At 50.2% G+C, this 27,436-nt stretch overlaps 1 protein-coding gene across 4 annotated transcripts; it reads right to left on the bottom strand.

Annotated features, from left to right (window-relative positions):
- Positions 1-18,654, bottom strand: Tfap4 (transcription factor AP-4). Of its 4 annotated transcripts, none has more exons than XM_040748153.1 (7): positions 18,562-18,654; positions 7,920-8,085; positions 7,731-7,829; positions 7,183-7,353; positions 5,840-5,980; positions 3,923-4,078; positions 1-1,073 (listed from the first exon to the last, which is right to left on the bottom strand). In XM_040748153.1, exons 2-7 carry the CDS (start codon positions 7,992-7,994, stop codon positions 879-881), a joined length of 837 nt encoding a protein of 278 aa, XP_040604087.1. In that variant the 5' UTR covers positions 7,995-8,085; positions 18,562-18,654; the 3' UTR covers positions 1-878. The 4 variants fall into 4 exon arrangements, with proteins under 4 accessions (XP_040604087.1, XP_040604085.1, XP_040604086.1 ...); XM_040748151.1 differs by lacking the exon at positions 18,562-18,654 and adding an exon at positions 17,333-17,775; XM_040748152.1 differs by lacking the exon at positions 18,562-18,654 and adding an exon at positions 17,392-17,770.
- Between the last annotated feature and the right edge of the window lie 8,782 nt (positions 18,655-27,436).

The raw sequence follows: 27,436 nt of genomic DNA, 5'->3' as shown, positions 1-27,436 counted from the left end.
TACAAAACAAAGTACAAATTTTATTTTGTTTCTTTACAAAGGCACAATGGCCTCTTGGTATTTTGTTCCCTACCCCCACTTTCTTAACAAAATATAATAGCTTCTCCCTGGACACAAAGACCTCAAAATTATTTTTTAAAAAAAAAGGATAAAAGAAAAATCAAAAAAAATTACAGAAACCAAAACCAAAATAAAACCAACAACGAACAAAACAAAAAGAGAGACGAAGACATTTTTCGGGTCAATGGTGGGAACCCTGGAGGGAAAGGTGGAAGTGGAGAGTGTGGCCAATTCTGGTGCTGAGGTGGGGAGGGAGGGGGAGAGGGAGAATGGCAGCAGCGAACCCCAACCCAGAAACAATGTAGACTCCCGGGTCCCCAGAAAGCCCCAACCCAGCCTGACCCCCAACCCATGTAAGTGCTTAAAAGAGGAAAAAGGAAAACCCAATAGAGGAGGGAAGGGGCTGAAGACTGACCGTCTCCGGCTGGCTCTGGGGAGGGAGGAATACCTTGGGGTTTTGTTTGATTTTCCCTGTTCTTAAAAACACGTTTAAATGGAAGGAAAACAAACAAACAAACAAGAAAAGCTTTTTGGCGGAGAGAGGCCCGGCACCTCAGTGTCAGCTTCCCCGGCCCCAGGGCCGAGGCCCAGCCCTGGAGTCCCAATGCTCCCACACGTGCTATGCCACCCCAAACCCGGGACCTGGGCTTGGATGGCTTCGATCAAAGGTCGACTTACAGTATTGAAAAAGAGGTCATAAAAGAGACCCAAATGACATCATAATTTTGTAAAAATTTCTCACTCATTCACCCATGTTTCTCCCTGTCGTTACCCCGGCCCCCTCTGACCCCCAGAGGGAGAGGAGGGCTGGGGGGTGGTCAGGGAAGCTCCCCATCCCCTAAAGGTTCCTCCCGGCTCTGGTCCATGGCGTCGCTGTCCGAGGCCTCGGAGTCGGAGGCGGTATCGGAGGTGGGTGCCTCTGGGCAGCTGCGGACAGACTTGACGATAACCGCTCGCCTCTGTTCCTCCTCCAGCTCCTGCTTGTCCTGGGTGCCCTCAATGTGCTGGATTGCCTGGACAGAAAGGGACAGTCGATTAGGAGACTTAGCTGAGGAGACCAGGCTGGCCAGCTAAGAGTGGGGACCTTCAGCCAGCTGCTATCTGCCCCCAAAACACGTACCCCAGAACTCTTCAAAGCTGGCAGGGGGTTGAAGGGCCTGGCTTCCAGAAAACCATAGCCCTAGATGTTAGAAACGACAAGCACAGGGGCTGGAGAGATGGCTCAGGGGTTAAGAGCACTGGCTGCTCTTCCAGAGGTCCTGGGATCGATTCCCAACACCCACATGGTGACTCACAAACTCTGTAACTCTAGTAACAGGAGACCTCATACCCACCCTCTTCTGCCCTCTGAGGGCACCACAACAGACATAAATGCAAGCAAAACACTCATACACATAGGCTAATAATAAAATGAAATCTTTAAAAAAAATGACAAGCACAGCTCATGTTTATATATCTTGAAGTCCATTAACTCAGTAAAGGTCTTTGCTATTGGCTGCATTACTCAGTTTGCTGGGCATATATGCAATGAAAGTTCCAGGATTGATAGTCTATTCGCTTTTTCCCTTGGTTCTGCCTTCTGGGTTGTTTTACTATACTATTTATCAACTAATTGAGTATTTTTGCTCACTGCGCTGCACTGGTAGCAGGCCTGGGCTGGAGAGGGTAATTAAGTCTGCACAGTGCTTGCCTTTAAGCATGAGGGCACGGGTTCAGTCCCCAGATTCACTAAAGACAGGCATGGTACCATGAACCTGTAATGTGGGGTGGGGGGAGCAGAGTCAGAAAGATCCCTAAGGTTCACTGTAGCTCATCCTAATTGGTGAGCAACAAACTCCAGCAAGTTCTTGGTCCTTTGGATCCCCACCCCCACTTTCTTAACAAAATAAGAGTGGCTTCTCCTTGGACACAAATATCTCAAAATTATAAAATAAATAAATACAGAAACCAAACCCAAAACAAAACCAACAACAACAAAAAAACAACAGAGAGACAAAGACATTTTGAGGTCAATAATGTGAATCCTCATAAATGAAACATTAGGAGCATCGTGTGTGTGTGTGTGTGTGTGTGTGTGTGTGTGTGTGTGTGTGTGTGTGTGTGTCTGTGTGTCTGTGTATGGGCACGCACATGCATCTCATAGAGAAGATATTTGCTCAAAAAATATAGTAGACATCTTTCATGCATGTTATAAATACACACACACACACACACAGAGATATATAAAAATCTTTTCTTAAAAATAAAACAGTGGACATCTTTCTCTAGAGTCTAACCCACTATCATCAAGGAAACTTCTCTGCAACTGATAGAGAGTGTTGTAAAAAACCAATCTCCAGGCATGGTGGTACACACCTTTAATCCCAGCACTCGGGAGGCATAGGCAGGTGGGTCTCTGTGAGTTCCCAGTCCAGCCTGGTCTACACAGTGAGTTCTAACCAGCTAGGGTTAAACAGAGAAAATCTGTCTTGAAAAAAAAAAATCACAATCAATGAAAACGCAGATTGTGGAGCTATTCCCAAAGGATGCATCTACAATAAAACTTCCCAAACCTAAGGCTCGGGGACCACTGCAGAAAAGGGGAGGGAAAGACTGTACAAGTCAGAGGGTCAGGGAGCTTGCTGTGAAGCCTCATCAACATGACTACGCAGTCATGAGCTGAAAAAAGACGACACCAATAGACATGCCAAAGTGGATGAGCAAGAGCCTACGAGGCCTCAACTCTACACAAAAAAAGACGACACCAATAGACATGCCAAAGTGGATGAGCAAGAGCCTACGAGGCCTCAACTCTACACAAACCCACAGACAACTAAGGATGCTAACAGCAGGAGAAACGGTCTCTCCAGAAGAGCACACACCAATTGGTTGTCCAATACCAAATAAGTGGTCAGCCTGAAAACATATATACAAGTATCTTCCTCGAGACTGAGTAAGGTGTACTGTGTACTTAGGAAATATGTACATCAACCTATATGTATGTAATAACAATAAAGGAGAAAAAGAAGCCATGAATTTGAAAGAAAACAAAGAGTAGTATATGAATTTAGAGAGAGAAAGGGAAGATGAAAATGATTCAATTCTAATCTCAAAATTCAAAGAAACAGGCAGTGGTGATGCACGCCTTTAATCCCAGCACTCAGGAGGCAGAGGCAGGCAGATCTCTGAGTTTGAGGCCAGCTTGGTCTACAGAGTTCCAGGACAGCCAGGACTACACAGAGAAACCCTGCAAAGGGGGGGGGATGACAGAAGGAGAAAAGGAAGAAGAAAACCAAACCAAACCATAGTGGAAGCTCCTAAGGAACAATACTACAAACCTGACATCCTGTTTCCACCCAAATGTGCACCTACACCCACACACCTACACACACATACAAATATATATCACAATATATACAAAGAAAGAAAGAAAAGAGCCATAAAGGTAAGAGAGTTCTAGACTGATTCACAAGCTGAACTAAAACTTACCACCAGGAAGCTCTGAGTGCAGACGCCTCTTAGGGCCTGCAAGGTGATTCAGTTGGCAAAGGCACTTGTCACCAAGCCTTATAAACCTGAATGCATAAGCCTCCTAACCCCTGAGTCCGACAGGTTGGAGAGAGCCTGTTCCTCCAAGCTGTCTGTCCTCTGATCACTACATAGGTTCCATGGCACACGTGTGCACACACACATAATAATTTTTAATTTAAAAAAATCTTTTTCCCAGGGCACAGGGAAAGGGACCTATCCAGGCATCCAGATTGCTGCTGCTCCTCCATAAGTCCCATCTTGCTTTCATTCCATCTCCCATTGCCCAGTCCCCAGTAAAAAGCTTACCCCAAGAGTCAACTCCCACAAGCCACCCTCCCCCGAGCCCAAATACCTGCACAATGGTGTCCAGATTTTGCCGGGACGTGGAAACAGAATTGATGACTGAGGAGGGACCCATGGTGACCACATTGATGTGGTGGGAGGAAGGGGGGACCGGTGCAGGCACAATCACTGTGGGGTGGTGCGTCGGGGCTGGCGCGGGCAGAAGCTGCAAGACAGAAGCCCTCAGTTTCTCTCCCACCCACCACCACCTCCTGCCACACAGGGCATCTGCTCATGTAGATTTTAAATGTCCCCCGGAGCCCACAGAAAGGCTTGGTCGTTGGTATGGCAGTATTAGAAGGTAGAGACCTTAAGGAGAGCCTAAGCTGAGTGTGGTGGTGTACATCTGCAGTCACGGGACGATGACAAATTCAAGGCCACTCTGGGATAGGTAGTGAGCTCAAGGCCCTATCTTAAGAGAATAAAATAATAATAATGGAGTCTGCCAGGCGTTGGTGGTGCACGCCTTTACTCCCAGGGGAGGCAGAGGCAGGCGAATCTCTGTGAGTTTGAGGCCAGCCTGGTCTACAGAGCGAGTTCCAGGACAGCCTCCAAAACAATACAGAGAAACCCTGTCTCAAAAACCAAAATAAATAAATAAAATAATAATAACAGAGCCTAGTGGCAGGCAGTGGTGGAGCACACCTTTAATCCCAGCACTTGGGATGCAGAGGAGGCAGGTGGGATTCAAGGCTAGCCTGGTCTACAAAGTGAGTTCTAGGACAGCCAGGGCTACTACACAGGGCTCTATCCTGTCTCAGAAGAAAGGACAGAGACTGAGGGGGAGGAATAAAAGGGGAGGGACAGGAAGGAAGGAAGCGAGGGAGGGAGGAAGGAAGGAAGGAAGGAAGGAAAGAAGGAAGGAAAGAAGGAAGGAAGGAAGGAAGGAAGGAAGGAAGGAAGGAAGGAAGGAAGGAAGGAAGGAAGGAAGGAAGGAAGGAAGGAAGGAAGGAAGGAAGAGACAAAGTAATTAAGAATAATGGAGCTGAGTAGAAGTTCTTCAGTTAACTGGGCCGGCACATCTTCCAAGGGGACAACAGGGACCCTGCTTCTTTCTCTTTTTCTCTCTTTAGTTTTCTAGCCATGAGGTGAGTAGTTTTGTTCCTGCCATGATATATCATCACTTCACCATGGGTCCAATCAATCATAGTCTGAAGTCTTCCAAACTTGAGCCAAAATACCCTTTTTCTCTTTATAAAATAATTATTTCTGTGTTTGTTACACTGACCAGCAGAGGGGGCCACCAATTCACAACCCACCATTCCCCTCTGACACTACCAAAAAGGAATGGCAGCCCAGCAAGCAGGTCTGTGTACCCCAGACCTCCGGTCCCTTGTCATCCCCGTGTGAAGAAGCACTTCGGGACTTAGTAAATACCTGTTCAAGGGTTTACACCCTGGCTGGGCGTGGTAGCGCAAGCTTTTAATCCCAGCACTTGGGAGGCAGAAGCAGGCAGATCGCTGAGTTCAAGGATAGCCTGGTCTACAGAGTGAGATCCTGTCTCAAAACAGACAAAAAGGAGCATAGTCTGGTGCTGGGATGTAGCTCAGTGGTAGAATGTTTGCCTGACATGCGGAAGGCCCACCACCACACAAAAAAAAAAAGAGGAGGAGGAAGAAGAGGAAGAGGAGGAAGAGGAGAGCACACAATTACAATTCCTGGATTAAGACAGAGGGTTCAAATCCCCTGGGCAGTTTTCTGACCTTTCTCTGGCTCATTTTCCACAGTAATAAAACACTACAACAGCCCAAGCTTCAAAGGGCCGCTTTGAGGATTCAGGAATCGCTTCTTTGCTCTAATGCTCTCAAGATACCTAAAGCCCAGCACGCCTGCATTGCTGTCTGCACCTATGTAGTCTGAGACCTGACTTCAGATTCTGAGGTCCCGGACTCAGCCGGTGAGGGCCCCGCCTGGATCTCCCGCTCACCTGGGTCCGCAGGTGCTGCTGTTCCCGCTCCAGCTTCTCCTGGTGCAGCAACCGCACCTGCTCCTGCTGCTGCTGCAGCTGCACCTGCTGCGCGATCACCTTGAGTTTTTCCGGGTACATGTGGGCCTCAAGGGAACGCACCTGTAAGGGGAACAGCACAGCGCTCAGAGGTGGGGCAGGGCCACACCTGCTCCACCTGCCGCAAAGGCCACTCTCTCACTAAAACCTCAATCCTGGGCACAGGGCCACCCTAAACTAAAACCCTAGCAGAGAGCGCCCCCTTCAGGACAGACCAAAGGCTCTCTCCACTTCACCTCTAAACTTCTGTCTCTACTGTTCCCACCTTCTCCCTTCTTGCCTGGTGGCCAGTCTCCTTATAGAAGCCATGGAGCACACCCTGGGAAGCCAGGTCAAACCCTTCGTGGCGCCACAGAACCGTGCAGTCTTTCCTGGATGCAGTGTTTTGAGTGTGCATGCTGGGGGTGCACTCAGAACTTACATACCAAGCACTCATAAATGAGCTAAACGACCCAGGCCTCTGTTGCATTCTAACACCAGGAAGGAAGGAAGGAAGGAAGGAAGGAAGGAAGGAAGGAAGGAAGGAAGGAAGGAAGGAAGGAAGGAAGGAAGGAAGGAAGCTTTGCCAGGTGGCACACACCTTTAATCCCAGCACTGGGGAGGGAGAGGCAGGCGGACCTCTATGAATTCTTTTTTTTTTTTTTTTTTTTTTTTTTTGGTTTTTTTGAGACAGGGTTTCTCTGTGGCTTTGGAGGCTGTCCTGGAACTCGCTCTGTAGACCAAGCTGGCCTCGAACTCACAGAGATCCGCCTGCCTCTGCCTCCCAAGTGCTGAGATTAAAGGCGTGCGCCACCAACGCCCGGCCCTCTATGAGTTCTAAGCCAGCCTGGTCTACAGAGTGAGTTCCAGGACAGACAGGGCTACACAGAGAAACCCTGTCTTGAAAAAAACAAAACAAGAAAAAAAGAGGGGGCTGGGGAAATGGCTCAGCAGTTAAGAGCACTGGCTGCTCTTCCAGAGGACCTGGGTTCAATTCCCAGCAACCACATGGTGGCTCACAACCATCTGTAGCAGGATCTGATTCCCTCTTCTGGTGTGCGTGAAGACAGATCACTCATATGCATAAAATAAAGATACTAAAAAAAGATAGAACTCTTGACTAATGCTTTTCACTCCTATGCAAATGGAGACTCTGGAGAGCAGTGCCTACTCCTAGGCCAGACACTGTTGCAAAATACTTGAAGGAAGAAACAGGACAGAAAAGGCTACAGAATCCATCCTCTATGCCTACGCATCACACAGGCCAGCAGAGGGCGCTGCCTCACCTGCTCCTCCAGCATCATCCGCACAGAGCGCTCCTTGTCCAGTTGCTGCCGGAGCTCAATCATCTCCCTCCTGAGGTCCTCAGCCTTCTCATCCTCCCAGATGTCGGGTGAGCCAATGCCCTCGTCCTTATCTTCTGCCCGACGCCGCTTGGGGGATGAGCCGCTCAGCTCCTGGGGACCCCAAGAGGTTGGTGAGTGAGCTGATAGAACCATAACATATTCAGGTCATGGGGCTCTACGGCAAGCCCTTCAAAGCTACCCAAGACAGGTGGACTCATACTGGGGAATCCATTCTGCCCATCCACCAAGCAGCCAAACGCCAGGCACGGAAGAATGAACTTGCTTTCTAGAACGGTCACCTGCTTCCTCCAGAGCCTGCCCCACTGTTCTTCACAGATGAAGAGACAGGCCCGGTCAAGAAGTAGGCAGGTTCTGTGGGCAAGACAGGCTGACAGCCATGCCCGCATCCCAAGCTAGTGGCTTGGTTAGGGTACGCACACACAGAAGCGGGAGGCAGGGTACTGCTGGGAGGATTCTCCATCTGGTACCTGGATGAAACGCTTGAGCTGTGTATTCTGCTGCAGGAGTCTAGTCTTCTCCTGCTCGAGAGAGAAGATGTACTCTGCCGTCTGCTGGAGAATGGCTGCCTGAGAGAAGGAGGGAAAGAATCAGACTGACAGTCCTCGCCCATGAGGGCACGGCGCCTCCTCCAGGAAGCCCTCCCTGCTCTTGCCCACCTTGCTGAGTTTCTCTCCATCCGTGTGGGGGATGAGGGTCTTGAGGGACTGGAAGCCTGCGTTGATACTCTGCATGCGCCTCCGCTCGTTGCTGTTGGCAATCTCCCGCCGAATCCGCCTCTCCTGGTCCCGCTGGGTCTCAGGGGTCAGTGGAATGTTGGCAAGGCTGCCGGGGAGAACAGGAGATTCGGGGTGGATGTCACCAGAGGGCCCTGAGTATAACCTGCATCACTTCCCTACTACAAACTGCCTGAGGAACTCTGGCAGGCCTACCCCGCAGATGACGCAGGGTTGTGTGCACCCTGGGATACCCAGTGGGCTGCCTGTGGACACAGGTGGTGTACTAAGAACCCATCCCTTCCCTGACTTCTCTTCCAGAATTCTCTCCTCTAGAAGACATTCTTAGCAGTGCCTGGGAATTGAAATATAAAGGTTCACAACTATGCCATTCCAGTATCTACCTAGCTAGGCAGGGAAGGCCCAGAAACCTGCGTGGCTAATCCCTGCGATTCTAATGCAAGAGGACCCCAGACAGCAGCCAGAGACACCTGCTCTTGGGGTACTTTGAGCTCCTTGCTGTGGATCTGGACCACCTCCTTCAATAGTTCATACTTTGTCACCACAGTCTGGAGAAGACACCCCTCACCCTGTCCACTGGCACAGTTGTTTCCAGCCAGAAGCCTAAAGCCACCATCCCAGCCACTATGAGCTAAGATTATATAAAGGACAAGACAGACAGCAGTCACTCCAGATGGGACACAGGGCCAACCACCCCGTGGGACAGAGAGTTCTGCTTTAACCTGACCCACTCTGAGGCAGATTCACTCTGCATAAAAAAAGTGAGGCTCCCAGCACGCTGTGGAGGATGGCACTGCATGTGGCGGAGGGACCAGCTAACCAGCAGGGTGAGAAAGAAGGCAGCCAGCAGTGGAGGGCCAGCGCCACTGCTCCCAAGGGGTGGGCCTGTGTGTGGCCTGGAGGAGGTATGCCCCCCTCAGCCCTCCCCTGCAACTCCCCCCCCCCCAGCCCCTGGCCTGATGGCTTCCAGATGCTGTGCTCTCAGCAGAGGCCTTCGGCCCCACCCAAAGCCACAGCCCTGGCCTCTTCCTGAGGGGGCCTCCCAGGGTGACCTGTTCCAGGCTACAGCCAAGGAAGCATATACCCATGGGTCTGGGAAAAGAGGCCTCTGACACCTCTCACCTCACTGATGTGGAGTCTGAGGTCAAGGGCGTGCAAGATCTAACTATCTTGCAGTGAGCTGGCTCCTGCCTCTATCCCCAGGGAAAAGCGGGCTGGGGCTGCACGGCAGCTCAGGAGGGAACACATCTGCAACAGCTGGGAACAGCTGAAGCCTGTCCAGCCCCACCCAGCCTATCCCATCTGTCCTGCCTTAGCCCCCTGAAGGACCCTGGGAGCATCCCTGCCCCTTCCAGGGCCTCAGCTTCCTCTCCCAGAAGAAAGGATGGACAGCTGGGAATCAGTTCCCTATTGGCCACCGCAGGGGGCTTGGAGGCAAAGCATGCCCCATTCCACTTCATTAAGCTGGGTCCCTTCATTCAGGGCCCAAAAGTCCAGAATCACTTACCACCCAGAGTATATATATGACCTCTTCTTCCTGGTACATGTCCCATAGGACCTTAAGGAGCCCAGGTCTCCCACTTGATAAACGTGACTTCCCTACTCAGAGCTTAGGCTGGAATAGCTAGAGGTGCAACTTCCTTGCTTCAGACCAGGGTGCCTCCCTTCCCCCAGCCCCAAAAGGAGAGCAATGGGGCATCGGGAAGGAGACAAGGACTCAGACAGAGCAGGACAAGCGGGCGATGCTCCTCAGGCCTTGGAGTCTGGCCTGAACACGCCTCCTCTGGAGCCAGTAGGCCCCGTAAGATGAACGCCCTGCGGTAAGTAGGTGACCACCACAGGTCTTTGGGGACAAGAAGGGACAGAAAGGATATGGTGGCACACACCTGTAATTTCAGCACTTAGGAGGCTAAAACTGGAAGGGGGGAGTTTCGAGGCCAGCCTGGGTTACAGAGGAAGACTTCAAAAAGAACAAACAAGAAAGAGATGAGACGCTGGGCACCGCGTAGCAACATGCCAGTAATACCAGCACTTGGGAGGCAAGGGCAGAAGGTTAAGTTCAAGACCATCCTCAACCACATAGCAAGTTCAAAGTCAGCCCAGGCTGACTACATGAGACCCCCTTCTCAAAATTTAAAAGTGGTTGGTGGGGGGCTGGAGAGATGGCTCAGAGGTTAAGAGCACTGACCGCTCTTCCAGAGGTCCTGAGTTCAATTCCCAGCAACCACATGGTGGCTCACAACCATCTGTAATGAGATCTGGTGCTCTCTTTTGGCATGCAGACAGACGTGGAGCCAGGATGTTGTATTCATAATAAATAAATAAATCTTTTTTAAAAAGTAGTTGGTGGAGATCGGGAGCTGGAGAGAGAGCTAAACACCTAACCTAAGAGTTCCTGCTGCTCTTCTCAAGGACCTCAGTTTGGTTCCCAGAACCAACATCAGGCAACTCAAAACGGCTTGTAACTGCAACTCCAGGGAACCAACAACCTGGCGCCCAACACATAAACAATATAAATAACTATCTATACATGCATGCATACATACATGAAAAGTCACAGAAAGCTAGCTACCCAGTGATTATAACCCACTCCACCCTAGGATTGATGAAGAGTCCCCCCAACAACCCATCACCCACACTCTGGGCCCTGCTGGTGATACCCCAAAGGCTACAACTGACCTAAGACAGGCCTCAAAACAGCTTCTAACCACCCCCAGGCTACCCTGAAGGCTAGCCTGTCTTAAGGGCCTGAGAATACACATGTATATTTTTTAAAATAAATAAACAGGGTTAAGTCTGTGGTTCAGTTAAAAGTCCTAGGTTTAATCCCCAGAACTCCATGAAAAGAAAAAGAAAAAGGAAAAAAAGACATCTTTAATACTAAGACTAGGCAGAGGCAAGAGGACCCACTTTCAAGAACAATCTGTGCTATATAATAAGACCCTGGAGTTTCAAAGAACCAGTAAGTAGGCTAAGGGCACTTGATTCCCAGGTGAAAAGGAGGAAGGGACCAGGTTGAAAGGTGGCATTGGGACCCATAGTAGGGCAGAACACACTCTATACCATCTCATAAACTAATGGCCAGCTTCCCCAGGAAGGAGGGTCAGGCTCCATGGAGTTACTGTGCTAACTCTTCTTGTTGTTGCTGCTCTTGTTTGCGACAAGGTTTCACTGTTTTGTTTTGTTTTGTTGTTGTTGTTGCTTTGGGGTTTTTTTGTTGTTGTTGTTTTGTTTTGTTTTCAAGACAAGGTTTCTCTGTGTAGCCTTGGCTGTCCTGGAACTCGCTCTGTAGACCAGGCTGGCCTCGAACTCACGCTGCCTCTGCCTTCCTAGAGCTGGGATTACGGGCTTTTGCTGCAGCAGTGAACCAGATACGGCTCTGTGCTGTGCAGACAGCCAGAACAGGGCAGAGCTGGCTCCCACAACTGGGTGTGCTCATACATAATCAGAGGCTGCACAACTAAGTGTGTGTGACTGACCTGAAAGTAAAGACTCACCCTAGGTCATACCTGTGGGCTGGCAGGTCAGGGTACTGCTCCAAGCAGCCCCTGCAGTTCCTATCAACTCAGCACCCTTGGAACTGCAGCCCTGAGGGCTGACCTCAGCTTCCGCCATCCCCCAGGACATGCACTAACTGGGAAGCCCCAGTCCTGAAAGGCTCCATCACAGAACTCCCACAATGAAGAGACCGTGGGTACCAGACAGTGAGCAGGTCACTCAACCAATTCCTCAAAATCTTCCACACAGCCTCCTTTGCTCCAGAACCAATTGCTAGTTAACATGGTCATTCCTGGACTTAGCTTTGAGGAAAGAACCTGTCCTTCCAAAGCTACAATTCTGCATGGGGATTTGGGACTACCCCAATGCCTCATTCAAACAGCCGGGAAAGCTCCAGCTGATACTTAACGGACTGCATGCTGACCAGCAGTTATAACTGGAGGAATGTAAGCAAGCTAGCTAGGTGCTCTAGTGGGTAGAATGTGAGCTGACCCAGAATTATGATGGTGCAATGAGGATCAGCTATGCCGATCACTGACCCCGCCCCATCACTTCCAGGTACTACAGCACCAGAAAAAAGATTTTCTTGTGTATTTCTGAAGTTCCTGACAGCTCTTTCTTGCAAAAGCAAATTCAGTGAGTAATCACATGGAAAAGTCCCACCCTACCCCCCAAAAAAATGAACTTCAGGAACCCCCTCGGTAAGCAGTAAATATTGCTGAGACCACTGGCATGGGGTGGCTCTGGCCTGTGATGGCGGCGAGATTGCTACTAATCAAGGTTGCTTGGCTTCAGGAATGAGTCACTGGGTCGATGGCCAAGAAACAGAGTTAGGCCACCCAGCCATGAGTTCTCAGAGCAGGACCACTATCCCTACTGAAGAATGGCAGCACCCTAACCAGATGCTCCAGAGCAGGAGGCAGGTGGTGGTTCACATCTGTACCCCTATCATCCTGCCTAGCCTAAGGCCAAGTATCCCCATCACCATCTAACTGGTCACCAACCACTTTCTTTTCACACAGCCCAAACACACTTAGCATCCGTAAAACACCCAGCATCCACAATCAAAGGCAGGAAAGGCTACATGGGAACTCTCCCAAACCCAGGAGAGAAAGAGAGAGAGATGACCCTCCCACCTCCATCACAGGCCACTGCCTCTACAGCCCCGACAGCCCCTGACCAACCTGTCCACCCTCCCCTTGACCAAGGACATACCATGACCAAGTAGTTCCTGTCACAAGCATCTCTTCCCAAGCAACTTCAGACCGTCACAGAGTAGCCTGCACAGGGTGCAAACGCCAACACCAGCCTTGACACTTGCTAGCTGTGGAACCCAAGCCACTGAAAGCTCCCCATCTCAGTTTTTCCCCACTTTCATAAAATGGCCAACTGCCTTATACAGGATCATGGTGAAGTCTAACAGAAACCAAAGGAAAGGAACGAACTGTTTCCCCAGAGGTTTTCACCCAGGTACCTAGCCTCTCAAAGAGCTGGCAAAACCCTTCAGCATCCTGAACCGGTGAACTGCCATGGACACGGGTCAGAATTTAGTCATTGCTATGTCCTTACCGCAGCATCAAGTTAGTACTTCATAAATTCATGACCAGAGACCAAACTGACATTCCTAAGTTCTTTTCCTTTCTTTTTCTTGTTGAAGCAGGGTTTCTCTGTGTAGCCCTAGCTGTCCTGGAACTCGCTCTGTAGATCAGGCTGGCCTGGAACTCAGAAATCCACCTGCTTCTGCTTCCCCAGTGCTGGGATTAAAAGTGTACGCCATCACCACCCAGACATGCCAAATTTCTCTTTTTTTTTTTTTTAAGAAAGCAATTTATTTTCATAATGTGCATTAGTGTTTTGGGGTTTTATTGTTTGTTTAGTTTTTGCTTGCATGTATGTCTTTGTGAGAGTGTCAGATGCCCTGGAACTAGAATTATAGACAGTTGTGAGCTGCCATGTGGGTGCTGGAAATTGAACCCAGGTCCTCTGGAAGAGCAGCCAGTGCTCTTAACCACTGAGCCATCTCTCCAGCCCCTGCCAAAGTTCTTAATACTTTTTTTTTTCTTCTTTTAAGATGGAATCTCTCTATGTAGCTCTGGATGTCCTGGAACTTGTTATGTAGATCAAGCTGCCTTCAAACTCAGAGATATCTACCTGCAGGATTCAGGGATTAAACTCAGGGCATTAGGCTTGTCCACAGGGACCTTTACTCACAAAGTCAACTTGCCAGCCCTTAAAGGAGCTTTTAAAAGGTTTATAAGATACCTAGGGTAACAGCACATGCTTGAAGCTCCCGCACTTGGTGGATCAGGTGTTTCTAGGTCATCTTAGCCTACAAATCAAGTTGGAGGCCAACCTGGACTAAATGTAAACCTATCGTTTATAAAGGGGGTGGGGATGATAAGGAGATGGCTCCACCATGAGGGCATGAATGCATTCACACAAAGGCTGGGTGGGCACAGTGCATCTGCAACCTCAGAGCTGGGGGGTGGGGTGGAGACAGGTGCATCCCTGGAACTCCTTAACAGCCAGTCAGGGGCACCAATTGGTGAGCCCAAGGTTCAGTTCAAGACCTCTTCTTAAAAAACAAGGTTGTGGTAGTTTACAAACAGTAGGACATACTAAAGAGGAGGCAGGAGGATCCCAAATTTGAGGCCATCCTCTGAGGTATACATCTGGGCTGGAGAGATGGTTGAGAGCAGTTGAGAAAACTGGCTTTTATTCCAAAGGAACCAAGTTTGAGTCCCAGCACCCACACAGCAGCTCACAACTGTAACAACAATTCCAGGGGATCTGATGCCCTCTTCTGGCCTCTGAGGGCAGGGCACAGTGTGGTGCACAGACATGCATATAGGCAAAACACCCATGCACATCTTTACAAGTTGGAATTTACAGGAATTAAATAAAAAGTATAAATAAATAAGGTGGGGAATGTTAGATTTCAAACTCAGGACAAATGGCTGAGATGTCTATTTAACATATCAGAAGGGATGCTGGCCACAAGGTTCTCCCAGCATCCCTCAGTACCTGTTAGAGTCATCCTAGCTGGCGTACCCCACCCCCTACCCTAAACTTTCCAGTCCAGGCCCTGGGCTGGGCGTCCCTTCCCCCCAGCCTCTGATCCCTGTATAACTTCAGCCATTTTGGCTACCGGCCTCTTTGTCTCGTGGTCCCTGGGTTCCCAGGTGTCCTCTTTGTTCCCTCTCTCCTCTTCCTCGCCTGTCCTCCCCACCTTCTCATGGCCTGGTTCAGTCTGGACCCTTCAAGATGCCTCTGGCTACTCTCTCCCTCATATCTACAATTAACCTTCTCCTCAAGCACACCTGGGAACAGTCATGTCCTTTTTTTTTTTTCCATTCATCAGGTGCTGAACAGGGACAACTGAGGAAGTCACTCAGTGCTTGTGGCCTCCATATGCAAGCACACAGTTACATACACATACATACACCATGCACCTGCTTCTCAGAGTCTTGAACGTCACCTTGTAGGCACTTCCTATATCTAATTCTCACAAAACTATTAGGCAGCAGGTCCCAAAACTTCGAAGTGTGCCACTGTGCCATACAGCTCCTTCTGGACGGCCCAGGAGGCAGAGGAGTCAGACAGAGAGAACCCAGCTAGACAGGGAGGGGTGGAGCAAAGTCCAATAACCTGAGACAAGCCAGAGTCAATCCACCCCAACGTCCTGCCCAACCCACACTCCATCCTGGACAGGCCCTCCCAGCTGTGGCTCCAGCTGGACACGCACACACACAGAGGCTGGGGCTCCAGTGAACAGCCACCAAGCCAATGCAGGACAGGCTGAGACCCTGCACACCTGTAGGCAAGTTATGGTACTTCAATCACTAGACCTGACAACACCCAGTGCTGGGGGGGCGTCTACTGCCGTCCTTCAACAGTGGGGTGGGGGGCGCTGGAGAAAGGGACAGAGCACTCAGAGGTTCAGGCATAGCAGCCAGAGGCCCCTACTGTCTCAAGCCTATGCAGGACCAAAACCAGAAAGACCTCTCCGGAATTCGGAGCAGATCAAACCTCACTCCCCACTACCCAGGCCGGCTCAGAGAAGCCGGCACTACAGCAAACTCAGGGCTCAAGCAGGCTGCGCCATTTGCTCTAACTGGTTTCTTTCTTAGCTTCTATATCCATCTTTACAAGGAAACCGGAAAATAAATCGACTCACAAGATTGTGACAATGCAATGAGTGGCCCTAGCAAGTGAGTGCCCAGAATATTTAGAGCTCTGTTGTTGCTGTTTTGTGCCACTGGTGAACCCTTCCAGGTGAGCCTTGTCTTAGTGCTGAGGTGAGGAAGGGGGAATCAGAGGGCTGCCAACTGTTAGATCCATCAGCAGGCCATCTAACTATCCCCCAGATACTGGCTCTCAACGTGAAATTAAGGTGGGATACCTGCCCGGATTTTATACCTATGCAGCAACAAGCATTGCTGTCTACCAGCTCGGGCCACTCAGTGGGCTCCTCCTCCTTCAACCCCAGCCCTGCCTGACTGGGGTGTCGGAGCACGTGGCCCCAGCCCTGGGGAGCCATTACGCTCCTAGAGCAGCGCGGCAGGCAGGAAAGGCATCGTAGGTTTCAAACTTAAGCGCGCTAGAGAAACCTCTTCTTGCGTACACCACCACCATCCCCGCCCCGACCCAGCCGGCTTGTAGGGTTCAGTGAACACATGCCAGGGCCGGCAACAGAAGTTACAGGCATGAGCATTTAACAGATTCCACAGTGATTCGGCCATTGGTTGGCCGCGATTTGATAGTGGATGGATCTGGGGCAACCTAAGTAGAGCCAAGCTCACTAAGCGGTGTCTTGGGAGAGTTTGAAGACCTCCGACCACCCACCCGGCCAGGAGACCCAACGCTTTGCATTTATGATTAGAGAACAAACGTGGGACCGCAAAGTTTGCGGAGGAGACCCATATGCAACAGGGAACAGAAGCAGGCTCAGGTACTCTTTTCCCAAAACGCCTCCCCACCTGGCCTGCCTAGCCCACCCAGTTGGCTACCGCCGAGCTTTGTGCAAGTAAAGCGTGGCCCCGAAGCGCCTACAAGTCCCACAATGCAGCACCGACCCGGCATGGAGAACTACAGCTCCCGCGAGGCCGCGCGCGCAGAGGTCCGCCTACTCCAAGAGGGCTGCAGAGTCACGTCCAGGCCTCGCTAGTAAACAGCGCCCGGGTGCGGGCGGCGGGCAAGCAAGCTAGTGAGTGCCAACGTGTGGGGGACCGCGGCTTCTCTACTGGCAGCGCGGCCACTGAAGGTCCACGTACGGCCCGCAGCGCCAGGCGAGCACGCCCCCAACACTGCTGCAGCCCTGCTCTCTGCAAACGCTCACACCGCCCGGCTCCCCGCCTCCCCCCCCACAGCCTGGAGCCACAGCATGGCTGCATCGTAGCTGTCCTCAGGCACGCCCTGGACCCCCGAAAACCTCCTTAGAAGAGGGTTCCCAGAAAGCGCCAGGAAGCAGGGAAAGGAAGGAAGCCAAAGCGGGCGGGGGGAGGAGGAAGCGCGGGGTGAAAGCCACCAGCAGCAAGCATGGCCGGGACTGCTGCAGCACCACGTGGGTCTGTTTGCAATTTACAAACGTCGCGACTCGCCCGCCTGCAGCGGACAAAAGTGGCCAGGGCCTTTCGGGGTCCCCATGTTCCGAGGGAAGAGGGTCCCCAGGCAGCGCGAGCCGGGCACACGAGACTGCAGCCGACCCGGTGGCTAAGAAAGGCGAACGAGGACAGAGGCGCGGGCCATGCGTGCGCACACGCGCACCCGCCCGGGCGGGCTGGCCGGCCGGGGGCTGCAATGGGAAGAAGGGGTTGGGGGGGAGGAGCAGTACACACCTACAGAGCCCTCCTATCACTTCTTTCTCTGTTTTCCTGAAATGTTGCAAAGAGGGCACCTTCTGAGTGGGCACCATGAAATACTCCATAGCGATAGGCCCCCCTCCTCTGCACGAGCCAGGTCTCGCGGTCAGCCGGAGAATGCAAGATGGAAATCCGAATCAAAGGGCAGCGCCAGACGGAGGTGCAGAATCGGCCGGTCCCAGATGCTGGCGGCGGCAGCAGCGGCGAGGGGAGGGAGGTGGGCGGGAGGGGCGAGAGGGAGGTCTCTCCAGCCTGCCTCCCCGGGCGTGTGTATGTGTGTGTGTTTGCAGCTGATCAGATGTCTGTTTCAAGGCGGGAAACAGCTGGTGAAAACTCAGCACTCCCCCGGCCTCCTTCCGCGGAGTAAGGAATTGCATGTAAACAAAGGACTATTTGCAGCGCCCCCCCACGGGCGGCTGGATGCCGGGGCGAGAAGGGCGCAGGCTCCTTGCAACCAACTGCAACCTGGGTCTGCAGACCTAACCCCGGGATCAGGGGTTCCCGGTCGCCAGCTGGCTGTGAGGGACACGGTGTGAATGGAGTGAGCAGCGGCCCAGCTACATGCGCCACTATGGGTGATGAGGTCCATCAGCTGACAGGTTGGCAAGCGTAGCTAAAAAGAAAGGAAAAAAAAAAAAGCCTGCCACCGCGCGGGATCCCAGACTGTGCAGCCCAGGGTCCAGTGGGGACTGCCCAGCGCAGGGTCTGTGCGCACCGCTGCCCTGGGGGACGCGCACTGGGCGGGGTTGCAGCGGTAAAGTGAAGACTGCCTAGGGTGCGTGCTTATGGCTTTTGCTTTTTCATGATTGCCACTGCACGGAGCGGAGCCGCTCTGGCGCGCTCCCTTTCGAGCCTACCCGGGCCCCCTGGAAACTTGCGTCATAGCCACCGCTTCCCACATGTAACTTGGGGCTGACTCTGACCACCCGCCAGCCTCCTCCCTCCGTCTCTGCCTAGATGGCTTCCCGGCCCGGACTGTGACTGGAAGAATTACAGAGTGCGAAGGGTACAAATAGCCAAGGCAGGTATGCAGGGCACCTAGGATGCTGGGGCTGCCCTAGGGAGAGAGAGCAAGCGGAAAGAGAGGGAAGGGCGGAGGCAAGCCAAAACAGCAGCGGCCCCTTGGGGCAGACTGCCAGCGCGGCCCGAAGATCCATTAGAGGTCTGGTGGTGGCTGCCAGGTCCTGTCCTGGCTCCTTCACTACCTTACTTTCCGGCTTCGCGCTCAGCGAGCAGCAGCGTCTCATTCATGGGGAAGGCGGGGTGGAACTTGCTCCACCGCCAGAGGGCGCTCCCTACTATGGGGGGCGTGATGGTCTGGCGAGGGGAGGGGGGACACTTTAGGGGTGAGCTTCCGTCCTCTTCCACGCCCCCACCTTCCGGTCCCAGGCCTTCCCCAGGCTCCTGAAGGGCTTGGCCCCAGGCTCAGGAAGCCACGCCTGCCTTGGAATGTCCTCACTCATGCTCAGCGCCTTTCCCAGCTCCATCCGCTCCTGAGTTCCACCCAAATCGCGCCTCTTAGTTGAAATACTTACATTAATAACAATTGTTAGTTATTATTAGAAAACATTGTTATTGGATATTACCAACATCCAGGACATACCTAGTTAATTTTGCATGTGTATTTGTCAGTCTTCAGATCAACCTGTTAAGCAATTTCTCTTAAGTTTAGATCCCAGATCAATTAGCATTTAATTCCCAGGGAGACGTAAAATTCAGCACATCCTAGTCGGCTGTGCAGTGCACACCTGTAATCCAGCATCCTAGCACTTGGAGATGGAAGATGTGCATCCAAGGATAGCTGTAGAGATTGTCTCTAGAGACACAGGAAGGGGAAGAAAACAGGAGGGCAGGTGAAATGACCCCAGGGTTAAAAATGTTTGCAGTCATGTCTGATGACCTGTATTTCATTCCCAGAACCCCCATGGTACAAGGAGAGAAGCAATTCCCACAAGTTGTCCCTGACCTTGCCATGTGTGCTGTGCCAGGCACGTGCATACACAAAAATTTTAAAGAATTTAAAGGAAGGAAAGAATAAGAAAAAAGGACATTCTTGAATCCTTGGGGAGTTCGATTTTTTTTTTAATGTCTAGGAATGAGAGTACATCTGGGTACCAGGTGTGCACCTGGTGCCCTGTGAGGCCAGAAGAAGGCATTGGATCCTCTGGAACTGGAGTTACAGATAGTTGTGAGCACTATGTGGGTACCAGGAATTCAACCCAGATCCTCTGGAAGAGCAGCCAGTGCTAACTGCTGAGGCATCTCTGCAGCACTTAGAGGTTTATTTGTTTATTTGTTTTGTTTTGTTTTTTACTGGTGTTACAGACAGTTATAAACTGCCATGTGGGTGCTGGGAATTGAACCCAGGTCCTCTGGAAGAGCAACCAGTGCTCCTAACCATTGAGCCATCTCTCCAGCCCCCTTATTTTTGTTTTTTGAAACAGGGTCTCCTGTATTCCAGGATGACCTCAAATACTTCCTCCCGAGGGCTGGGGTGACAGGTGTGCACCACCCAAGATTTTTATATCCTAGCACACCCACACCCCTCTGTCATCAGGGCCTTATTTATACTTTCATATACTTCTCCTGTCACCCTTGGTTAGATGTGACCTTTATTAACTAACCCAGATTTGTCTTCCAGAGAAGAGGGTGTATACTTTGGCCCCTTCCTTACAAAAGGGGTGACGGGCTGGAGAGATGGCTCAGAGGTTAAGAGCACTGGCTGTTCTTCCAGAAGTTCTGAGTTCAATTCCCAGCAACCACATGGTGGCTCACAACAATCTGTAATGAGATCTGGTGCCCTCTTCTGGTGTACAAGCATGCATGCAGGCAGAACACTATGTATAATAAATTAATCTTTAAAAAAAAAGGGGGGGTGACATGATAGAAAGGGACAGTCTTTGTGGCAGACCCACAAAGACTAATTCTCGGAGAGCTTTGAGATTTAAAAGCTGACATTCAGATACTGGAGAGATGGCTTAGCAGTTTAGAGCATTTGCTGGTGTGCCAGAGGACCATAGTTCTGTCCCAGAGCCTGACTCATCTGGCTCACAGCTACCTGTAACTGTTCCTAGAGGAAATTTTATGTCCTCTTCTGGTCTCTTCAGATTCTGCACACATGTGCACTCACATGCACAGGTACACAAATACACATAATTAAAAATAAAAATAAAGCAAGGAGCGGTGGTGGCTCGCACTTTATTATTTATTTAACTTAGAAACAATCTTATTTTACATATCAATCCCAGTTCCCTCTCCCTCCCATCCTTCCATGCTCCTCACCCACCCCATCCCCCATCCCACCTACCATCCACTCCCCAGGGAGGGTGAGGCCTTCCATGGGGGATCATCGAAGTCTGTCACATCATTTGGGGGAGGGCCTAGGCCCTCCTCCAGCTCACACTTTTAATCCCAGGATCCCAGAAGCAGAAGCAGGCCAATCTCTGTGAGTTTGAGGACAGCTTGAACTATATAACAAGTTTCAGGTCAAGCAGCATTATACAGTAAGAATTTGCCTCAAAAAGCGGGGGTGGGTGAATGGGTGCTGGAGAGATGGCTCAGTGGTTAAGAGCACTGACTGCTCTTCCAGAGGACCCAGATTTGATTGGGAACACCAACATGGTAGCCCACAACAATCTGTACCTCCAGTTCCAGGGGACTCAGTGCCACCTTCTGTCCTCTGGGCCCCGGGCATGCTTGTGGTACACAGACACAGATGCAGGCAAAATACTCAAAGATTTACAAAAATAACTTTAAAAACTGGCAATATGACTCAGTGGGTTAAAAAAAAACAGCAAGCTTTGCTACATAAACCTCATCATCTGACTTCACTCCCTGGACCCCATGGGGACTTCATACATCCTCATACCATGATATATGTGTGTATCCACATTCACACAATAAGACTAATGGTGTTTGTAGGGCATAGCAGTGCATGTCTTTAATACCAGATTCTATACCAGCCAGAGTTATACAGTGAGACCCTGTCTCAAAGAACAAAATCTTTAAATATAATAACAATAAAGTTCCACAGGCGTTGGGGACACACACCTTTAATCCCAGCACTCAGGAGGCAGAGGCAGGCAGATCTCTGAGTTCAAGACCAGCCTGGTCTACAGAGTGAGTTCCAGGACAGCCTCCAAAGCCACAGAGAAACCCTGTCTCGAAAAAAAAAAAAACCAAAAGAAAGGAAGAAAGAAAGAAAGAAAGAAAGAAAGAAAGAAAGAAAGAAAGAAAGACCTTCAACCACACTTATTGCAGTGGCTTCGGCCTGAAATTTCAACACTTGAGATAAGGCAGAAAGACCCTGATTTCAAGGCCAGCCTGTGCTACAATGGGAGACCCTGTCTCAAAAAATAGAACAAACAAACAAAACTCTATTCCTGGGGAAGAATTTAGGGCTGCTACAGTTTTGTGCCATTTTTTCTTTTTTGTTGTCTTTTTTTTTGTTTTGTTTTGTTTTGTTTCGAGACAGGGTTTCTCTGTGGCTTTGGAGGCTGTCCTGGAACTCACTCTGTAGACCAGGCTGGTCTTGAACTCAGAGATCTGCCTGCCTCTGCCTCCCGAGTGCTGGGATTAAAGTCGTGCGCCACCACCGCCCAGCTCCACAGCCTCTTTGCCCCAAATAAACACAGGGACTCTATATTAATTTATAAATTGTTGGGCAATGCCTTAGGCTTCTTATTGGCTAGCTCTGTCTTAATTATTAACCCATTTCCCTTAATGTATGTATTGCCGAGAGGCTGTGGCTTACCCGTAATCCGGCATGTTACCCCTTGGGCAGCATGTCGTCTCCTCGAGGCCTCTCTCTGCCTTCCTCTCTCCAGCCTTCTCCTGGTCTGGTCACCCTGCCTATGCTTCCTGCCTGGCTATTGGCAAATCAGTGTTTTATTCATCAACCAATAAGAGAAACATCTATACAGGAGAACATCCCCCATCAGAGATGTCTTATCCCCTGAAGCTGGAGTTATAGATGATTGTGACCACCGAATATGGGTGCTGGGAACTGAACATGATTCCCTGCAAGAGCAGGACATGCTCTTAACTACTGAGCCATCTCTCTCCAGCCCCTGAACTTTTTCTTATTTTTATTTTGCAGTACTGGGGCCTTGTACATACTAAGCAAGTACTTTGTCACTGAGCCACATTCCCCAGCCCTGCTGTAGATTTTAATCCCTGTGGAGGAGGAATAGATTTTTCCAGTTTCTAAATAGCTGTCCTACATGTATCTAGGGTACTGTTCTTTTGAGTTCCTATTGCTACATAACAAATTTTCACAAGGCTAGTGGGTTAAAATTGTATTAGGGCGGGGCAGTGGTGGCTCATGCCTTTAATCCCAGCACTCAGGAGGCAGAGGCAGGCAGGTCTCTGTGAGTCTGAGGCCAGCTTGCTCTACAGAGTGAGTTCCATGTAGTCAGGGCTACACAGAGAAATCCTATCTGAAAAAATAAAATGTATCAGGTCTTGGGGTGTAACTCAGTTAGTACAGTGCTCATCTAGACTGCATGAAGCTCTGGGTTTGATTCCTAGTGCCATACAAACCAATGCCTTTTGTGCCAGCACTCCAAAGGTGACCACAGAAAAATCAGAAATCCAAGGTCATCCTTTTGCTTCAAGGCCTGTCTCAAAAACAAACAAAACCCTATATCCACATATCAATCATAATAAATGAGTAGTTGTGTACCAGTGTCATGTGACAAAACTTTCCCTGTGTAGACACAACACACACATCTACTCGCTTCAGATAGGGAGACCACAACAGACCAAAGTACCAATACCTCCAAAGTCCAACTTGGTGAACCAATGAGTTTTATTGGAGTTACTTACAGGAATATGGGTAAAGGGTACTTACAGGAGCAGAAATGATTCAAAGACATCTGCATTGCCAAGACCCACCTCAGCATGGGTGAGAGCTCACAAAATCCAGGAAACCCAGAGCACTCTGCATAGACTGCAGACAGGTCAACAGGTTGGAGAGGTGTCCTTTCCAAATAATTTTGGTCTAAGCCTCTTCCAGGCAGTTGGGCTGATTTCTGCTTCTCCCAGGCAACTGGTCTGGTCTTGAAGGGGGCTGGCAAAAGCATGCAAGTACTGCCATTTTGACCTCAGACTCCATTTTACCCATTAGAGTCAAATAAAGTTCAGGTTCCCAAGCTCTAGGAGAGCTGAGAACTTTCCAACGGCTGATCAACCTCCTCCCTAGACCATAGAAATAGATATTATGCATCTTTAGTTCTTTAGAAACGTTATGACTGTTCCTAACAACAGAAGGAACAAACAAATCTGATTGGTTGGGCTGAAAGGCTTACATTGTACATCAGTTCACAATGATGGAACACTCAAAGAAGCTCCGACCTCTAAATCCTGATTGGTAAAAACTGTAACTTAGCAACAAATGTTTGTGATTTTTGTGCTTATAAACCTTGCTTCTGGCTGGGCGTTGGTGGCGCATGCCTTTAATCCCAGCACTCGGGAGGCAGAGGCAGGCAGATTTCTGTGAGTTCGAGACCATCATGGTCTACAGAGCGAATTCCAGGACAGCCTCCAAAACAATACAGAGAAACCCTGTCTTGAAAAACAAAAAAAGAAAAGCTGAGGATCTCTGTGGGATCAGCCTGGTCTACAGAACCAGTTCCAGAACAGCCAGAGCTACACGAAGGAACCCTGTCTCAAAAAAGAAAGGAAAGAGAAAAGCTAGCTGAGTATGAAAGAGGGGCCAGGCCTGTCAGCAACCTACCTAACGGTTCCTGTTAGGGTAAAGCTTGAGGGAACCTTGCGTGGGGGACCTTGGCCGGGCAGACTGCTTAGTGAAACCTTTTTTTTTTTTTTTTTTTTTTTTGGTATTCCCTGAGTGCTTTCTGCCAGGTGACAGGGGCAGGCCAGCATAATGCCCGAATCCTTACATTCCCACCTCCTGCCTTGACTTCCCTCAGTGATGAATTATGACTAGAAGTAGACACTGAAATAAACCTTCTCTTCCCCAAGATGATTTTCATCGTGATGTTTATTAACAGTGACAGAAAGCAAACTAGACCAACCAGTGTAAATGTGGCCCCCACTGTTCCCTGGGTTTGGGTACTGGAGTATAAGAAAAAGAAGCCGTGAGCTGAACAGCATGGCTGCATTAATTCTGCTTCTCTCCGCTCCCAATGGGGATGCAGTGTGACTAGAACCCTCACCTTGGCTCCTCTGCTGTGATTGGCTGTGACCTGGAATTGTGATCTGAAATCAACCCTTTCTAACCTAACTTGCCTTTGTCAGACTACTTATTCATAGCAAGAGAAAATGAAACTAAGACTAAACCCAGCAGGATTGCGTCCCTAACTTCAGTGTGACAACTTTTCTTATGCAACAGAAGTGGGGATAGTCATGGACCAGTTAAACCCTGGTATGCTCTGTGGAAAAACAGAATCTGTTGTGGATAAACAGTGGACACCAGCAGGGCCTAGTGGCACACACCTTTGATCCCAGCCCTCGGGAGGCAGAGGCAGGTGGATCTCTGTGAGCCCAGTGCCATCCTGGACTATGCAGTGAGTTCCGGGAAAGTGGGGCTCTATAGAGAGCCTATCTCAAAATAAATACATACATACATACATACATACAAAAATAAACAAGCAAAAACAGTGGGGACACCAATTAATGGAGCCAGGATGAGACTTAAAGAATGAAAACATCATTGTCTGGGAAAGGACCCAGGGATGTTGGGGGAACAAGGGTCAAAGGCCTCTGTTGGGGTTAGGAGCTAATCCAGTATCCCCTCAAAACCCCAGTCACCTGGCCCAACCACACTGGGACCTCAAACCACTAGAGGGCGCCTGGCACACATGCAGCTTTGTGGAGGAGCCACCCAGGAATATGCAGGGCTCTCTGGCATCTGCAAAGCATTTCAGATCCAGGGAGAACTCAGCTTGACCAAAGGCCTTTTTTTTTTTTTTAACATTTTAAGATTTGTTTATTTATGCTATGTGATTATATACAATTTAAAATCAAATTGTATTGTTCTCCTGTAGTCTTTGTTTTCCATTTTTTATTGTTTTAGAAGCACTCTTATCTACATATGCATCCCCCCATTCCCTCCTCCCATCCTCCCATGCTTCCCACCGACCCCCCCAAGCCATCCGCCACCCACTCCCCAGGGATAGTGAGGCCCACCACAGGGGACCATCAAAGTCCATCACATTAAGGGTGGGCCCAGGCCCTCCTTCCCGTATCTGGACTGCAATAGTATCCCTCCATAGGGAATGGGCTCCCAAAGTCCATTTGTGCTCTAGGGATAAACACTGACTCCACGGTTAGAGGTCCCATAGACTGCCCAGGCCTCCTAGCTGGCACCCACATTCAGAGGGCTTGGTTCTGTCCAATGCTGGTTCCCCAGTTTTCTGACTAGGATCCCCACACTCTCACTAGGTCAGGTCAACAGTTTCTGCGGGTTTTTCCAGCACAGTCTTGGCTCCTTTGCTCATCTCTCCTCCCTCTCCAAAACTGGATTCCAGGAGTATGGCTCAGTGCTCAGCTGTGGGTGCCTGGTTCTGCTTTGATCAGGTGAAGGCTCTAGGAGTGGTAACCAAGGCAGTCATCAGTATCATTATAGGGGAAGGGCATCAAAGGCAGCCTCTCCACCACTGCCTAGATTCTCAGTTGGGGTCATCCCTGTGGATCCCCTAACATTTCCCCTGTGTGAGACCTCTCTCCAAACCTGTACTGGCTCCTCTGTCAAGGCATCTCCTTTCTTGCCCTCCTCTATTCCTCCCCTGTCTCAGTCCTCCTGTTCTCCTCCCGTCCATCCCCTTCTCCTCCTCTCCCCTTCCCTCCTGTCCCCCTCCCTATTTGCTCAGGGGTTCTTTTTTTTTTTTTTTTTTTTTTTTTTTTTTTGGTTTTTTGAGACAGGGTTTCTCTGTGGCTTTGGAGGCTGTCCTGGAACTCGCTTGGTAGTCCAGGCTGGTCTCAAACTCACAGAGATCCACCTGCCTCTGCCTCCCGAGTGCTGGGATTAAAGGCGTGCGCCACCAACGCCCGGCATTGCTCAGGGGTTCTTGTCCCCCTCCCCTGTATATCCACCTCCATCTAGCTTTGGTCATATCCCACATCTCCAACGCCAGCCACTCATCTGTGTCTTGCCCTCTGCCTTGTCTCTAAGACATCCCCCCCCCCTTAAAAAATGGAAAAGAAATCCCAGTGTGAAGACCAGGAGCCCAAAGTATGCAAATATCAAAGACTCAAAAATCAACATCAACCGGGCGGTGGTGGCGCACCCCTTTAATCCCCAGCACTCAGGAGGCAGAGGCAGGCGGATCTCTGTGAATTCGAGTCCAGCCTGGTCTACAAGAGCTAGTTCCAGGACAGTCTCCAAAGCCACAGAGAAACCCTGTCTCAAAAAACCAAAAAAAAAAAAAAAATCAACATCAACTGGGCGGTGGTGGCGCACCCCTTTAATCCCAGCACTCAGGAGGCAGAGGCAAGCGGATCTCTGTGAGTTCAAGGCCAGCCTGATCTACAGAGTGAGTTCCAGGACAGCCAGGACATGTTACACAGAGAAACCATGTCTTGGAAAACAAAACAAACAAAAAACAACCAACTCAACACCCCTAACACCCAGCTGCACCCCCTCTCACCGTGAGTGAAGCAGGAAGGGACCTGAGGTTACTAGTTCATGTAAAAGGAAGTTAGCCAAGGAACCAATGGGGTGTGGCTGGAGAGGACCCCGGAGGCCCACAGGAAACCAGCGGGTATGTGTTTTGAGTTCAAAAGAAAGGTAGGGAGCTGAGGAGCACAGGAGAGAAGTACGGGGTGCAGCTCCCAGGTCCCATAAGTGTCTGGCTGTCCTCGCATGGAGTGGACAAAGGGAGGGGACACAGTGGGACACTTGAGTCCTTCTTTTGCTTTCTTCTTTTCTTTTTCAGTGCTGAGGAGGGAACCCACAGCCTTACCACTGAGTGACACCCCTGGCCTGTCGCTCTCCTTAGTAACTGGAATAGAATGTCTAGGAACTGGTCAGGCTGGAAAGTGACAGGGGCTGCTGTCATGATAGCCCTTTAAGGTCTTTAAGGTAGGAGAGAGAGCCAGAGAACCAAGAGAGGCACT

This window comes from Mesocricetus auratus, unplaced genomic scaffold, assembly GCF_017639785.1.
Source record: "Mesocricetus auratus isolate SY011 unplaced genomic scaffold, BCM_Maur_2.0 Super-Scaffold_100007, whole genome shotgun sequence".
Classification (NCBI taxonomy): domain Eukaryota; kingdom Metazoa; phylum Chordata; class Mammalia; order Rodentia; family Cricetidae; genus Mesocricetus; species Mesocricetus auratus.
Note: the sequence above shows the minus strand (reverse complement) of the source record. Positions and strands in the feature narration are given on the sequence as shown.